Source organism: Eptesicus fuscus, chromosome 12 (assembly GCF_027574615.1).
Source record: "Eptesicus fuscus isolate TK198812 chromosome 12, DD_ASM_mEF_20220401, whole genome shotgun sequence".
NCBI classification, from domain to species: Eukaryota; Metazoa; Chordata; class Mammalia; order Chiroptera; family Vespertilionidae; genus Eptesicus; species Eptesicus fuscus.
In genome coordinates, this window is record NC_072484.1 from 17,200,209 (window position 1) to 17,217,896 (window position 17,688).

Below are 17,688 nucleotides of genomic sequence, written 5' to 3' on the forward strand. Positions count from 1 at the left end.
TCTGGAGGCTGGGCAGTGATTTTACCCTGCTAAAGACCCACTAACTAAAAGGTATTTGCAATAATTAGTACACCTTTTTCTGAGAAAGTGGTTCTCAACTATGGTACTCCCCCTAACATTTGGCAATGTGTCTGGGGACACTTTTGGTTGTAACAACTGAGGGAAGGGAAAGTGTGGTTGGGGTCAGAGTTGTTGCCAAACATTCTATAATGCACACAAAAGCCCTTACCCCCAAAGAATTATCCGGCCCCCATGTCCATAGTGTCAAGGCTGATAAACCCTTGGCTACAAGTAACAGAAACCTTTATTCAAGCAGTTAAACATTAAGTACATTTCTAATCTCACATAAACAGAAATCCACTGGTGAGGTGGACCCAGGATTCTGTCAGTCAGTGCTCTATGTTATCAAGGACCAGCCTAGCTGCCCCCAGGGCCCCAAGATGCGGACATGGAGACTTTCAAAGGAAGGAGAGGCCATTTCTTCTTGGTGTGCCAAGAGTGTCTTTTGTAGAACTTCCCTTTTGTTCGCCAGAACCAGGCAACACGTCCACCCATAAACCAGTAGTACTGTCCAGGGGAGTGGGACTCCATGGGGTGTGGATGAAGTCAGCTTCATAAGCATGTGGCTGCTCAAAGAATGTAAGCTTCTGTAAGAAGTAGGAGGAGAGGAGGTTGATGCTGGGTAGGTAAACAACCTAATGACCATATCCACTGTGTCTTCTAACCCTGCTCCAATATTCAGTCCATCACAACTAGTGCTTTTCAAAGTTTAATGTGTGCACAGACCACCTGGGGGTTCTTGTGTGGCTCAGTGGTTGAGCATCAACCCGTGAACTGGTCGGATTCCTGGTCAGGACACATGCCCAGGTTTGGGCTCGATCCCCAGTGGGGGGTGTGCAGGAGGTAGCTGATCAATGATGTTTCTCCCTCATCAATGTTTCTATCTCTCTATCCCTCTTCCTGCCTCTCTTTATCTCTCTCTCAAAAAAAGCAGGTTTTGATACAGCAGGCCTGAGATGCTGCATTTCTAACAAGTTTCTGAGAAGATGCCAATGCTGGGAGCCCACAGATCATAGATTGAGTAGCAAGGTGTTACATGATGCCACTCACTCTTTTTATGTTACTTTATATTTAATTGTGTTATTTTATATTTAAAGTACAGCCCTAACCAGTTTGTCTCAGTGGATAGAGTGTTGGCCTGCGGACTGAAGGGTCCCAGGTTCGATTCCGGTCAAGGGCATGTACCTTGGTTGCGGGCACATCCCCAGTATTGCGTGTGCAGGAGGCAGCTGATTGATGTTTCCCTCTCATTGATGTTTCTAACTCTCTATCCCTCTCCCTTCCTCTCTGTCAAAAAAACAATAAAATATATTTTAAAAAATAAATAAAATAAAGTACAGTAGTCTCCCCTTATTTGTGGGGAATACATTCCAAGACCCCCAGTGGATGCTTGAAACCGTGGATAGTACCGAATATACTAGTATTACTGCAATTTTCAACAGGTGTGTCACAAGAAATTTTAAATCGTGCAATACCTGACTATTTACCAGGTTTTTTTGTGGGTTTTTTTTTTTTTTTTTTTTTTTTTTTTTTTGGCATCTCTGAATTTCCAGCATCATTGGTACTTTGGGGCCATTATTAAGTAAAATAAGGGTTATTTAAACACAAGCACTGCAATACCTACCAATGGTCAGTCTGGTAACCAAGAGGGTTACTTAAATGACTAATGGGTGGGTGGGGAGCTTTGCAGTGTGGAGACCCTGGACAAAGGGATGACTCATGTGCCATGTGGGATGGAGCAGGACAGCACAAGATTTCATCACACTACTCAGAACGGTGCACAATTTAAAAGTTATGAATTGTTTATTTCTGGAATTTTCTGTTTAGTATTTTTGGAACCTGGTCAGCTGTGGGTAACAAACTGTGGAAAGCAAGACTGCAGATAAGGGCAGACTACTGTACACAGAGCATAAAATGCAACAACTCTGACCCCATCTTACCCATTTTTCAGCTTACAGTTCAGAAGTGTTAAGCATATTTACATTGTTGTGCAACAATCTTCAGAACTCTTTTCATCTTGCAAAACTGAGCCTCTGTCCCCATTCAATGACCCTCCATTTTCACCTCCCCCAGCTTCTGGCAACCACCATTCTACTTGCTGTCTCTAGGAAGTTGACTTCTGTAGGTACCTCATATTTGTCCTCTTGTGATTGACTTATTTCACTCAGCCTTTAATGTCCTCAAAAGTCAACCATGTTGCATCATGTGTTAGAATTTTCTTCTTTTTTAAGGAAGTTCACCACATCTTGTTTATCCATTCATCCATCAGTGGACACTTGGGTTGTTTCCAACTTTTGGCTATTGTGAGTAAGGCAGTTATGAACACGGGTGTACAAATATCTCTTCAAGGTCCTGCTTTCAGTTCTTTGGGGTGTATACCCAGAAGTGGGATTTGGGGATCATAAAGTAATTAATTATGTGTTTAATCTTTTGAGAAACCTCCATACTGTTTTCCACAGTGGCCGTACCAATGTTACTTATTCTTAAACTTGACAGAACAGTAGACTCACATTGGGAGATTTACAAATTACAGATGCTTGGGTGACCTCTTCCAAGGTTTGATTTAATTAGCATAGCATGTGGCCCGGACATTGGGATTTAAAAAAAACTCTCCAGGTGATTCAATGCAGCAAAGTTTTGAAAGCCACTGCTTGCTTGCCATTGGCTTCTTTCTCATAAAACAATGAGTAGGCTTTCTAGGATGTTGGGACTCCAGCTCAGTGGGACTTTCTGGTGGGCTCTCTAACATCTGAGTCACCAGATGGCATATGCTCAGCAACTCACAGGCAGTGTCTACCCCCACTCTCACCCCCATCACCGAAGCACATCTTATCCTCATTAACCATCAATAAGAAGATGTCACTATGACCCCTGATGGCTTTGAAGTCAGAGAACTCCAGAGCAAGCAGACCTCAATACCAGCCTACCCACCCCTTTTCCTTTTAATTAAAAAAAATGGATTTTTACTTCAAAGGAAATTTTACCTGGAGTCCCTTTGAATAAAATAGATCAAAGCAGAATTACTCTGTTGGCTGGGGAATGAAGTGATGGCAACAGAGAGGCTCCTCCTCCCCCCAAACACAAAGTCATCCCCACAGTCCCCTTGAACTCCCCCAGACCTCTCTGATCTAGCCTAAACCCCTCATTTTACCCATAAGAAAATGGAATCCCAGGAATTATAGTGACCTCCTCAAGATCATGTGCCGAGCAAAGCACAGCTGGCTCCACGTTTCCCAGAGGAGCGTCCCCCTTCTAAGTCACTCAGCATTTCCTGGGTGGGCTTCCAGGTGGGCTGTGTTGTGGGAAGATTACGCACTTGGTCACCATGTGACAAAACTACTGCAAATGTCTTAAAGAGTCCTGTAATAGATTCTTGGGTTAAAGGGTGTACTCTCAATTACTTTATTTTGAACCACAAAGCACTGTTGGGGGAGCAGGGTGGAGGGAGCCCATTGGCAGGAAATAACCTCAATCAAGTCTGGTTTCAGACGCTCAGAGAAATCACCTGTTTAAACAAGGAATAAAAGAGTCAATGGAATTTAATCATGGTTCCCAAAGGAATGACCTCCTCGTTGCAAATGTTTGACTTTGTTTAAAGATCATTTTTAAAATCTATACAATAGGTCTTTATGTGAAGGCATCACAAATATGCCCTGTTAGATACATGGGGTGGGAGTGAGGGGACTGCTCTAATGCCACACAAATGGGTATTTGGGGCTTGGGATACAATTTTCAGTGAGGATATTATACACGAATTAAAAAAAAAAAAAGACATCTCTCAACAGCAACCATTAGCTGGAATTGAAGTCATTATTCTCAGAAAACCTTACAAGATGATTCAAAAAGTGACTACAATGATGAAGACACTGATGTGGACAATACATGAATATAGTGAGCATACTATTGTTTTATTGAAATATAAATGGAAAAAGTGCCATATTTCTAAATATATTATTTTATACGTGATTTTAAATATACGTAATGAAATTATGAAATAAAATGGTATAAGTAGATTATTTATACCCCTAAACATTTCTATTCAAATGGCCAAACATTTTGGGGGTCTTCTTGTTGAGAAAATGAGGTATTATCATATTTTCATGCTTGCTTTATATTTTGGCATATATTGGATTGCCCCAGGAACTGAGATGTTAATAGTCAAACTTTATGTTTTGCCCTCAATCTTTACTGAGGGTGGTAACAAGGGGTAGGTTGCAAGGGATGGGGAGATCTGCACATGTGTTAACATTGTTGAGAATACTGCTGTCCTTATGTTGCTTTATATAATGTCACACATAATAAATCTTTTGGAATTTAATGCAAATAAAAAAGTATACCTTTCAAAATTGGTATATTTCTACCTTTATGATAAAAAGAATTTGTAAACATATTTCTCTTTTTACTCAGCCTACTAGGGAGCTTTGAGCTAAACATGATGACCATATAGAGAAACTAGCATGAATTAAAACCTCCCTCCCTTCATAGTTCTCATTACTTCTGTTCAATGCCTCCATTTTCTCTTTCTACCTTTACTTTAAAACTTAAATACATGTACTCAAAATACTCAACCCTTTATTAAAAGCTGCCTTATTATATGTTCAAAGCCCCAAACATATGGCAAGATAAAAAGTTCCTAAACTAAGCAGATTTATGGGAAAATTCAGGATCCAATTCTATGTCCTCAAAACTCTGCAGCCTTACAGCACAAAATGAAGGCAAGAGAATGAGGGTGAGAATGATCTCAGATTGTTCCTACAGAGGCCCTTGGCCTCCAGTGAGAGGATGGTGAGATGATGGAGTTGGACTAGGAGGGAGTGAAGAAATTACACACTTCTCACCAATCAGGAATGTTGTCTGTCAAACACCACTCCTGACTCAGCACCTCCTCCCCACCCCTCAAAGCTGCATCTTCTCCTTTCAGAAGACCAGGGCTTGTCCCTCTCCAGTCATTCATAGAGAAAGGATGAAAAGAAGGGAGGTAGTGTTTCTATGACATTGAGGTCTGACTCTGAGGAGCCCATTTTCCCTTTAACCTGTTAGTGTCTGAGGAGATCCTGCAAGGTTACCTCCCTTTTTGAATGGAAGCTCATGGCCTCAAGACATAGAGCTCCAGTGTGTATAGTCAACTAGAATTACTTTCAGGGCGCCCATGCGCATCACAGTTTCCTGGGGCTGGCAAGTAACCACTCTTCACCTTCTCAGGCCACACCCTGGGACACCTATGAATGACTTTCTCATGAGAATTTCCCACCACCAACGGATAACCTATCTAAGGAAGATATAACACAGAGAAAAGCAGATCTGAGAGAAGAAAGCCACCAGCAATGCAGATAGGTAGAAGAAATGCCCAAGCGATGGAGTCAGCAATGAAGGTAGAAATATCAGACTGTGAGATCTTGAGAGGATTCCTGACCTGAGAGGATTCAAAGACTCAATTTCCTCATCTGTAAAATGAGGATCATGTCATCCACCCACAGGATGGCTGTGAGGATCAAATGAGTTAACTGAATATAAAATGCGTAATACACCCTCTGAATAGAGTAAATACCACTACAGGTGAGCTGATTCACTGGGATTATATTTAATCATCATTTCTCAAGCCTATTATCAAACAATTCTCTATGGGTATATGATCAAGTTGATTTCTGTTTCTTCTAACACTGTTATCTTCTAAAACATGAGCTTACTGTGTCCTTCCATATCATAGAAAGACCTTTTGGCATCCACCCCTGTAAGAGATGTCCATTGTCTACACTGCTGAGCAGCCACACTCTCTACTTCTGGGACCATCACCCCCACTCCCCTTAGGGACCACTTTTCCCCAAACCTCATTCTCTATCTTCCCAACACCCTGGCTCCAGGGGGCAACAATGTTCAGGCCTGGCCAGTGAAACTAGAGTATCACTTTGGCTATAGTGATTGGTTCAGAAATGGGTACACTACCCAGCTGAGGCCAAGTCTGGGAGTTCTGTTAGAATTACTGGTAAAAAGGCTGTCTTTCTCTGGAAGGATTGCTGAGCTGGTAGGATGTGAGTGCAGAACTGCTGGTGACCATCTTTGCTATTACCTGTGCCTGAGAGCCTGCCTGAGAAGGAAGCAACACATAGGAAAGCAAATCTGAGGGAAGGAAAGAGACAGATTCCCAAATAATCATTTGCAGGCCTGGATTTAGCCATGCCTGAAGGCATATACCCCTGAACTTTTCAATTATGTTAAGCAGTATTTCTCACTCTTGTTTAATCCATTTAAGTGGGGGTTGTGCTATTTGAAACAAAGAATTCTAATTAAAACACCCCAATTTAGTGCACTTATTCATTCAACAAGTGTTGATAGTGTGCCTACTTTGTGCATCTTCATTCTGCCCAGAGACCTGTGACAAAATTAGTCCCAAGGCTTAGGCATCAGAGATGGAAAAATCATTTTTCAGTGACCATTAATGTTGATTATTCAAAAATAAAGGTAATATTTGCCTTCCTTACCCTTAGATCCAAGTATATAATGACAAATAAGATCTTTGGTGGCTGTCTTATACATGACTCTTTAAGGCTGTTATTCATTGTTTATCTGAAATGCAATTGAACCGGGCATCCAGAGATAAGGGGGCATTCCTAAGACAAGAGGTTACCGCTTCAGAGAACTAGAAAGGAGAAGGAGGGTTGACTTCATGGATTCTAGACTCCACTCAAAGGGCAATCTGGGTCTGAAGGTCACTGCTAGATTACTTCTGGGCATATTGGGCTGGGGGTAGGAGACCTGACCCTGATCTTAGCTCTGCCCATGCCCAGCAGTGTGACCTTGGGCAAGTCACTTTTGTTTCATATTTATAAACTTAAAATGCTGGATGTGCTACAACCCATTGTTCTGGTCCCTTCTAACATTTTGGGGTTTTTGTTTGTTTGTTTGTTAATTTATAGTCTTTATTTTTTTTTTTTTATCTTTTAAAATATATTTTATTGATTTTTTACAGAGAGGAAGAGAGAGGGATAGAGAGTTAGAAACATCAATGAGAGAGAAACATCGATCAGCTGCCTCCTGCACACCCCCTACTGGGGACGTGCCCGCAACCAAAGTACATGCCCTTGACCGGAATCGAACCTGGGACCCTTGAGTCCGCAGGCCGACGCTCTGTCCACTGAGCCAAACCGGTTTTGGCAATTTATAGTCTTTAGATGGTATAAAATTCATACTGGTCCACAATTCCTATTCTGCCATTTTTGAATCCAAAAGGTTCTGGAAACCAGAATATTTTTTTTTAAAAAAAACTATTTGGCAGCAAAACCTGGCCTGAACTGACATGAGGCTATTTATAGTCTTTATTATCCCACTTAGTGTGAATATTTATACATTTGTCACAGGAATATTAATAGGTTTGTTTACAGGGTGCTGAGCCAGACTCCACTGGCAATGTTCTATAATATACAGAATGTGCACCATTTTGCCTTTCAAAAATTAAAAAATTTAAATTCCTCCAAAACATCTGGATCCAATGGTTTTGAGTAAGGTATTATTGACCTGTGCTAAGATCACTGTGCCTGCAGCCAAGACAACTACAAAGATTCCCTGAAGAAGTCACTTGTCTCCCCAGCTTGTCTGCACTCTACCTTTCTCATCCATGACTCTAAGCCTCCCAATCTTCTTCCCCTGGATAAAATTGTCCCCTTTCTCTAAAATCCTACCTATGCTGGATATCTTTTGCCTGGATAGTGGTTCTAGCTGGGGCTGTTTCTGATTGCATCTTTCCTTCACGAAGATATTTCCTCTCCTTCTGCACCCATTCTCTGCAAAGGATCAAGGGCTGATCTAAAAATGTCATCACTCTAGCAGGGCGGTTCAGTTGGTTGGAGTGTTGTCCGGCACACCAAAAGGTTGTGGTTTGGATTCCTGGTCAGGGCACATAGGTTGCCCTAGGTTGGGGGTTTGATCACTGGTTGGGACACATATGGGAGGCACTGACCAATTTTTCTCTTTTATATTGATGTTTTTTTCTCTCTCTCCCCCTTCCTGTCTCTCTAAAAACCAATAAATCTTGTTCTTGGGTGAGGCTTAAGAATATTTAAAAAACTAAAACAAAATAAAAAAATAAGTCATGTAAGGAATGGGTGCATGTATTAGTTACCCTCCACGGACAAGGCATTTGTTATTTGCCATCTTAACCATCTTTAAGTGTGCAGTTCAGTAGTGTTGAGGATATTTACATTGTTATGTAACCAATCTCCAGAATTTTTTCACATTTATCATCATTCATCAATTGATGAACATTAGAGTTGCTTCCACCTTTCTGCTATGGGTTTACTATAACATATATTTTTAAACATCTTGATTTACACTCCCTTATTGGTGAGCTTTTTGATTCCTCCTTTCTCTGCCATTATAGCCCCAGAGAGAAGGTAAAAGCAATGTCATTTTGGGAAGCAGGAGTTTCCCCAAAAGGAAGAAAGAGGAAGGGAGTACTTACCTCTTCTGCCCTTGAAAGCTTGCCCCATTATCCACAAGAGAGAAGATGATGTTTGGGAAGTAAGTAATAGGGGTAGGGGTCTCAACCTTCCCTCTCTGGGACAAAAATCCCAAAGTGGGCAGACACATCAGATTCCAGAGGGCAAGGTCTGGAACATTGCCGTGCCATGGGAATACTTCACTGGGCTTACCAGATGACATGAACAGACCACTTCCAAAGTGTTTCGGGCAGTGGTATAGTAGCCAGGAACAATGGCTGCATAGATGAGCCTGCGCACTGGGCAGAAGATGCTTTGAGGCCTGAGGGGTGAGCAGAAGCCTGGAGTCAGAATGGAGAGGTCCCATGAATGGGGACCTTATAATCAGGGCAAATGACTCTAGCAGTGGGTGCCAAAATATCCCTACAAGACCAAAAGGGGCTGGTTATCCCTGCAGACCAGAGCAGGCACACTGCCACAAAGATCAGGTCATCATCTTGTTGACACCACAAGTATTTAAAGCCTTGTCTTCCCCCCCCCCCCCCACCCCCACTGCCATGAAGATGCATAGACACTTCTCCCCACATCAACAGCCACATAACACCTTAGGGAGGGTACGAGGGACAGAGTGATCAATAAGGAGACACATTTCCCAAAAGAGACTCTTTAAAGTAGCCTGGGTAGCTGATTACTCACACTGAAAGGATATGGTGTGAAGCTAGAGAGAGAGAGAGAGAGAGAGAGAGAGAGAGAGAGCATAGTAGGTGCTATTGGTGACATGCCCAGTTCCTTGGACCAGCTGGTGCATCCATTCCCAGCTGCTAAAAGTGCTCATTAACACAGTGATGGCTCTCCTGGGAGTATTGGCTTCCATTGGCAATGGAAACAGCCACACCTGGAGACACCTGGGAGGTTAGGAGGCCCTGGCCCTGTCTGAGGGCAGCCAATGACCCTTGACATTGAAATACAAAAACTAGTCCCCTTGTCTCTAGGTGGGATCAACTCTCTGGCACAATCCTAATCCAGAGCTACTGTGGTGTCAGGGGGAAGCTGATTCCAGCCGGCACAAGCCTTGCTCAGCTCCTTCCCCTGCCCTCCTTCTCTCCTCTCTCCCTATCTGGGCCACGTACATCTGAATCCTGGTCACAGGGAAACTAGCCAGAGATCTTACACTTTGCTAACTTATCTACGTTTCCCTGTAATCTATTGTCTAAGAATAAACAAGTGTGTTTTCTTTGCACATCTAAGTGTAACGCAAGTGAATTTGTGACTGTCCCCACTGTACAGTTACCAATGTCTTAAGGGAAAAAATGGTGAATGGGGGGTTTACAGGCCCTGGATAAGGCCCCCAGGGATGCAATCTGGAGGTGGGTAGCACTTCTTTGCACCTCGTTGCCTGCAGGGCTGACACGAGGGTTTGTTCCACCAGACTAACATGGGCAGATTTAGGAAATAAAAATACAAGATGCCCAGTTGAATTTGAATTTCTGATAAACAATAAATAACTTTTTAGTATATCCAAGTATTTAACAAGACATACTTATACTTTAAAAAGTTATTCATTGTTTATCTGAAATGCAGTTGAACTGGTCATCCTGCACTTTTTCTGGCAGCCCTCTTCCACACCATCTGACTCGGCAGAAGCCCCCAGATCTGCCCACAACCCAACCCTCAGCTACTGAGTGAGCTGCAAGAGTCAGATATTTTTCCTGCTGGGATTTTGCTCCTGGCTTGGCCCCTTTCAAGCAAGCCATGTATGCCTCCTACTGTAATTCTAATGAGAGCCACAGACTCATGAAGTTCGAAGCTAAAGAGGAAACAACATGATAATTCATAGCTAGAGAGATCATTGTGGTAAGACAACCTGTCACTCAAAAGTCACCTCAGAGGCAAACACTAGTTTGGAAGTCAATATGTTCCTGCTCAGCTGGAGAGCATGTCTAGCCCCAGCTGAGGCTTACCCAGAGACTAGGAACAGAATAAGGATTGCAGGCAAGTGGGAAAAACAGAACCAAAGGGGGTTTACGTTTGCTGAGCACCTACTACATGCCTGCCTCTTTATGGCCATCATCACACTTAATCCTCAAAATTAACTTGGCAGCACCCAGGAATTGTTCCTATTTTGAGAGATGAGAAAACTGAGGCCTACGGGGGGAAAGAAGGTCACATATCTAATAAAAGGCAGTGTTGGGATGTAAGCTGAGGTCTGGGTGGCTCCAAAACCATGCTCTTTCCTCTGCAGATCACAATCAGAAGAAGAACAAAGGCAATTTCAGCAGATGCCACCCCTGCCTGCCCACATCTCCTCAGGGCTCTCAGTCCCCACTGCAAGCACCTATGGATAAAACTCTGAGACTTGGTTCCACACCATCTCCCAGATGTCCTGAGGGACCAGGCCTCGATTGCCTGTGGCAGTAACCTGCTCGTGATCACAGTCATCCCTTCTCTGTCTTGCTTCCTCACTCTCCTACTTGTGTGACCCGAATCCCCTCCCAAATTAACCTCAAATGGCCCAACTTATGATGGTTTGACTTATGATTTTTTGACTTTATATGATGGTGCAAAAGTGATACGCATTCAGTAGAAACCATACTTGAATTTTTATCTTTTCCCAGGCTAGCGATATGAGGCAGGATACTCAGGTGATGCTGGGCAGCAGCAGCTAGACACAGCTTCTGGGCAGCATGCTATCACAAGAGTAAACAATTGATGCTCTACAATGTATTCATTGTGTTTGATGATTTTGCCCAATTGTGGGCTAATGTCAGTGTTCTGAGCATGTTTAAGGTAGGCTAGGCTAAGCTATGATCTTCAGTAGGTTAGGTGTAGAAAATGCATTTCGACATAACTTATTTTCAACCTACTATGGGTTTATCAGGACATAACCCCATCAAGGGTCCAAGAGTATCTGTACTTGTACTTAAATTAGATTCTCAAAGTTGGTGACCAGGAAACCCAGCCTGAGAGCAGTTAGTGCTTCTCCGGGTTTCCTAAGGCACTGGGCGAAGCACTTCTCATGCGTTATCTCATTTAATCTGTGTGAGGAGGTAAGGTTCTGTGATTATTTCCATTTTACAGAGAAGATACATTAATTGACTCGGGGCATTGCTGCACCTCAAACACAATTGTACCTCAGACTAAATCTGTGTTCTCAAGCACTGGGTCATCAAGAAAGACTTCCACTGGATTTCTGGGCTCTGAGCAATCCTTTTCTCTCCTTCTAGCTCTGGCCTGAATTCCTCTCCCAAGGTGCAAACTGGGGTTGCAGCATTGGCTGTCAGCTAGCAAGGGACATCTTATTGTATAGGTGGAACTGTGCAACTGGGTGGTGTTTTAAGCATTGCATTGATTCCATTCTAAGATATGTAAAGCCCACATTCCATGTGTTGTCTACTTGTTCTTTGGCAGACGGAGCACCTAGTCCAAGATTGAACTTTCCTTTATCTCTCCAGCTCTCACATTTCATGCCCTTTCCCTTATCTGCTGGTTCTCAGCACAGCAGTTCAGTTCCTTCTAAGGACCCCTTCAGTTTTGCATGCCATGTCTCTGGGTGTGAGGATATGAGGGTATGCATCCATGCATCTGTGGGTCTTCATTCAGAAATGGGCTTTAAGTGACTGTGACTTGCCCAATCTTTCCAAATGTAAAGACCTACCTAAGACTTAAAAAAATAAAAATAAAAATAATAGCCTTGTTGGTTCTGGCTTCAGAAAGGAGGTCTCAGCAAAAGTTGTGTGCTCTTTCTGATTTGTCTATGCTCAAAAGCCAGGTTTTCAAGGCCATAAAGAAAGGACCTCCCAAAGATTGCATTGGTTTCATTGATGGCATTCTCATCTGAGCAGATAATGAACTATTTATATTACAAACAGGACTCTTGTGGAGACTATACGAAGGAATTTCAGTAATTTCTGCAGACCTTTTAGAGCTTTGTAGCCATCAAAAGATAAGCCTGCATATTTGTAAGCACACTCATGGACACAGAGTATAACCACATTCCTTAGGGGGAAGAGATTCTGGGCTCCTTGGCCTGGGCAGGGCAGTAGTCTGCTCCTGCTAAGGGTCTGTCTCAATGCTGGTTTGTGAGGGAAGAGTTTAAGCTGGAAGGGACCTTATTCTCAGTCACTGGTTTGAAATTAGACACCCTTTTGAAATCTATTAAAAGTTCAGATTAGAGGTTACAAACACAAAAACCAGAGAGTCCAGGCAAGTGAAAAAAATAAATCAGTGAGGAAAGATAGTGCAAGGGCAATGATAAACAAGGACTGACATTTGGCATTCATCAGGGAGGTCACAAAATGGTATGGACTGTGGCTGCCTGGGTCTCACAACCTACCTAAAGAAGGTAGCTTCCTCTTGGGAATGTGGGTCCCAGGTGGCCAGATCTTGTGAGTTATTTTAAGAGAAACCCCAAATTTTTATCTTTAAGTGCAAGTTCCCAATTTTAAAATGTTGGGTAATGATTCAGATATCTATTACACAATGTGGACCCAACAAAACAAAGCCATACCACCAGTTAGCCTCTCTTACTATAGACTTTCCTTCCAGAAAAATGCCCAACTTGCACATATAAAGTTTGACTTTAAGTTTCAGGAAACTATGGACCAAGGTCCCAGGTTAGGAACCTTGGTTGTCAAGTTTCAACTCTTATGAAACCCTCATCTTGGATTGAGTGGTTCTCATCTTCAACCTTGGACATGGTTTCCTAAGGACATGTTCTGATCTTCCCAGGGATATCTATAAATGGGTGGTCACCATTCTTGCCTCCATGCCATCTTCCACTTGATGGCCAGGCACTATTTCTAGCACCTTCCCTTAAATCTTGACTGGGATTTTCATCTCAAAAGCATCCACTGATGCTGAACATCACTAATCATCAGGAAATGCAAATCAGAACCACAATGAGATATCAACTCACACCTGTTAGAATGGCTACTATAAAAAAGATAAGAAAAACAAGTATTGGCAAGGATGTGGAGAAAAGGGAACCCTTATGCACTGTTGGTAGAAATGTAAATTAGTGCAGCCACTATGGAAACAGTATGGAGGCTACTAAAAAATTAAAAATAGAACTACTATATGATCTCGCAATTCCACTTTTGGTTATTTATCCATACAATATTAAAATACTAACATGAAAAGATATATGCACTCCCATGTTCATTGCAGCATTATTCATAATAGATAAGACATGGATGAATGGATAAAGAAAATCTGGCATATATGTACAATGAAATATCAAGTCATAAAAAGATGGGAATCTTGTCCTGGCCAGTGTGGTTCAGTTGGTTGGGCATCCATCGTCCCATGTACCAAAAGGTTGCTACTTTAATTCCCCATCAGGGCACATGTCTGGGTTGCCGGCTCAATCTGGAGGGGGTGTGCAGGAGGCAGCTGATTGATGTTTTGCGCTCACATCGATGTTTCACTCTCTCCCTCTTCCTTTTTCTCTCTCTAAAATAAAAATTTTTAAAATCTTTTAAAAAAAAAGAGAAGGAAATCTTGCCATTTGTGACAATGTGGATGGACCTTGAAGGCATTATGCTAAGTGAAATAAGTAAAAGAAAAATAAATAGCATGTAATCTCACATATATGTGGAATCTAAAAAATTAAATAATAAAATCAAAGCTCATAGATACAGCAAACAGATTGGTGGTTCCCAGAGGTGATGGGTGGGGAATGGGAGGTAGGAAACAAATGAGTGAAGGTGGTCAAAAGGTAGAAACTTCCAGTTGTAAAATAAATAAGTCATGGGAATGTAATATACAGCATGATGACTATAGTTATAATACTGTATTGTATATCTGAAAGTTGCTAAGAGAGTAGATCTTAAAAGTTTTCATCCTAAGAAAAAAAAAAATTTGTAACCGTGTATGGTGATGGATGTTAACTAGCCTTATTGTGGTGATCAATTCACAATATATACAAATATCAAATAATTATGTTGTACACCTGAAACTAATGTAATGTTATGACAGTTATATCTCAATTTTAAAAAATAAAACATCTGCTGGTGAAGACTTGATTTCCAGTGCATGCCAGTCTCTTCCCCTCGGTGGCCTTGAGAGCTGATGACGGATGCCCAACCAAGTCATGCTTGGCGCTGGCTCTGTTCTCAGGGGTCAGGTACACACACCCCACCCTGCTCCACATCTAGTTCTCTGTCTGGCCTTTGGATAGAGTCACCTGAAAGTGACCAAAGAGACACACATATGAACCCTCCTTTTATATAGAGGAGGACTTGAAAAAGCCCTTTGCACCTCTCTGTGTACCACATCTGCTCATGAATGCTGCTTGCCTGAGTGACAGTGCAGGAAAGGAAGGAGCCAAGCCAGGGCATTTTTTCATTTTATTACTATTATTTTTGTTTGTTAATCCTCACCCAAGGATGTTTTTCCATTGATTTTTATAGAGTGGAAGGGAGAGGGAGAGAAATAGAGAGAGAGAAAAAAAACATTGTTGTGAGAGAGACACAACGATTGGTTGCCTCTCACACGTACCCTGACTGGGGCCAGGGACCAAGCCTGCAACCAAGGTACATGCACTTGACTGGAATTGAACCCATGACCCTTCATTCCACGGGCTGATGCTCTTTCCACTGAGCCAAACTGGCCAGGGCTTATTTTATTTTTTAATTCCCACTCAAGGATATGTTTTCATGGAGTTTTAGAGAAAGAGAGAGATCAACGTGAGAGAGAAACAAAGATCGGTTGCCTCCTGTATGTGCCCTGGGTGGGGATTGAAACTGCAAACTAGATATGTGCCCTGACCAGGAATCAAACCCACAACCTTTTGATGAACAGGACGACGTTCCAACTAACTGAGCCACCTGGCCAGGGCTAGCTAGGCCTGTGTTTTATCTTGGCTTTGTCCCTTACTAGCTGGGAACTTGAACCTGATCCAACTTCTTCATTCCCTCCATCACATAAGTAGTCATTACTATGCATGTGTTAGGCATGTTGCTACTTCACAGACATTATCTTATTTAATTCTCAGAACAAAGCTGTGAGGCAGGAATTCATTTTAGCCCCATTTAGCAGGTGAAGAAACTGAGGCTTAGAGAGTTTAATAACACATCCAAGATTGTGTACTTGGCAAGAAGGAGAGCATGAATCCTTTGTATTTAGCTAATACTTGTGAGTTCTGCCAACTAACCGATGTCCAGTTTATCTTCTTTATAACTACGGGTCATTAAGTGTCATAAAAGGAGCATGTATGAAGTGTCCTGTCTAGAGAGGTCCTCAAAAATGATTTTGTTATAACAATCACCTGACGTCAGCACGCCATAGCCCTGACGCACCATCTGTCTTGATTTAAAGAGCATGCCTGTCTCCAGGAAAAATATTTTTCCCTCTGGCCCCTCCTTCCTGACACTGGCTGCTGCTGACTCTTCCGCATTTGGCCAAACATCAAGCCTCTCAACCTCATCAATGGCGTCATCTCGCGGGTCAGGTGAATGTGTGCTCTTAAGTCCAGTCCCTTGTGGCTTTCTGCACTTTCAATAGTTCCCTTCAGGTCTGCAGCAGCGAGGGACATGCCCCAAGCAGGGCCAGCACTCTGGGCACCTGTAGGCCCTCACAGAGGCCGTGCCACAAAGCCTAAGAGCATGACTGTGAGGGATGACTGTGAGAAAGGGGAATAAACACCCTCCAAAGGGAAGGAAAACAACCAGCACTGGGATAGGGCTGCCCTGAGGTACAAGGTGCTTCTTCTCTGCAGCATCAGATCTGTCACAGTGCAGCAGTTGGGGATAAGCCTGACATTAGCTAGTTGCATGTTCTTGCCCAAGCCAGTTTCCCTTTCTTGGCCTTAGTTGCTTCTTCTATACAATGGGTGGGATGGAGTTAGGTTAATAATTTCCCAAAGTGTGGTCAACAGAACAATAGCCTCTAATCTTCCCCCCAGTTCTTGGATATTCACAGTGTATGCCAGCTTATTCAAAGCCTTACACAGAGAGGCCTTGCTAAAGTTCTTTACCTCAATGGTACCTCTGTTTTAAGTCTGTTCTGGAGATAGGAGGCCTGGTTAGCTGTGAGGCTCCTGGAATTGATAAGGCCTCTGCTTTCCCCGCCATCACAGAACATCTGTTCTCATGGTCAATTGTGGTGATTTCTTGGCTTCCCATTAGCTCTCCCTCAGTTCCAATTTTACATGGAGAATCAGACCTTTCTTGTCTCATTCCATGTGGCTTGGGTGGGGCAGACCTCACCACCTGGCTCCAAGAGAGTATACACGACCCAGGCCTACCCAATGAGGTTATACAACCTCCTGGCCACAGTGATTGGTTCGTTGTGGGCATGTGACCCCAGCTAGGCCAAACAGAGAGAACTCAGGCACTTTTGCTGGAAAAATTAGAAAACAAATGGTCTCTCATTTTGCTGTGGTTGCAAAACAGGAGGTTGTTTCTTCCTTTACTTGGGGAGAGCATGCCTGAGATAGGAAGGCATAATGAAGATGGTGACAAATAGATTCTTGACAACATTACTGAGGGCCTAGATACAACCAGTCCTGAAGCTATGATGTTGTAGACAGTTAGACAGACATGAGCAGAGCAAGGACGATGGGCCAGGTACAGAAGGTCACCAAGATGGAAAGCCCCAGGTGCCTAGCAACAGACAATCAATTGTAGGGTGGGACCTTGCCCCCAGTGTGACTTTTCCTTTCTAGCATATCACTGGTCATGAGGTTTGGATGCCCTGACCTTTCCTCCCCAGAGATAACATCTATTCCTCTGTTGTATTTCAGCTCCGGGTCCGGAGGAGCAGTTATGGCTGATGTCAGGACAAGCTGCAGGGAATAATGACCCACTGGCCTGCTGCCAGCCAATCAATCAGTAGAGACCACAATCCTAAAAGGACACACCTGGAAAACTGCTGAATATTCTATTAAGATCTTTCCCTGGGACCTCCCCTAAAACCTCCACCCTTAAAACCCTTAGGATGGAGAACCCAGTACACTCTCCCTTTGGGAGCACGCCAGTGCCTTCCCCTTCCCCTGCTTTCCCCAGGCACGTTACCATTAGCTTCCTCACTTCCAAGCTCCGAGGGCCCTTCCTTTACTTCTATAACTTGTTTCCTAAGCCCATTTCTTCTAGGAATTACTTCTTCTACCTCTGTGATTTACCGAATAAATGTTCTCTTACAGTTTGGGTCTTGGCTCTGAACTCTTTCCTACCCAGAACCGAAGTACCGAAGTCGC

General features: G+C 43.0%; 1 protein-coding gene across 5 annotated transcripts in view; it reads right to left on the reverse strand.

Annotated features, from left to right (window-relative positions):
- Positions 1 to 17,688, reverse strand: part of BANF2 (BANF family member 2) — a 33,554-nt gene that overhangs the window by 11,695 nt on the left and 4,171 nt on the right. For 2 of the 5 annotated variants that reach the window (XR_008557683.1, XM_028144880.2), the window contains exons 3-4: positions 8,706 to 8,814; positions 449 to 647 (exon numbers count right to left, since the gene is read on the reverse strand). The exons of 1 other annotated variant lie outside the window; for it this stretch is intronic. Coding sequence is in view for 1 of the 4 variants with exons in the window: in XM_028144880.2 (XP_028000681.2) it covers positions 449 to 622 (174 nt within the window). In the remaining 3 variants the exon portion in view is untranslated. The remainder of the gene's footprint in view (positions 1 to 448; positions 648 to 8,705; positions 8,815 to 17,688) is intronic. 2 more of the 5 variants (XR_008557681.1, XR_008557680.1) reach the window with 1 other exon arrangement.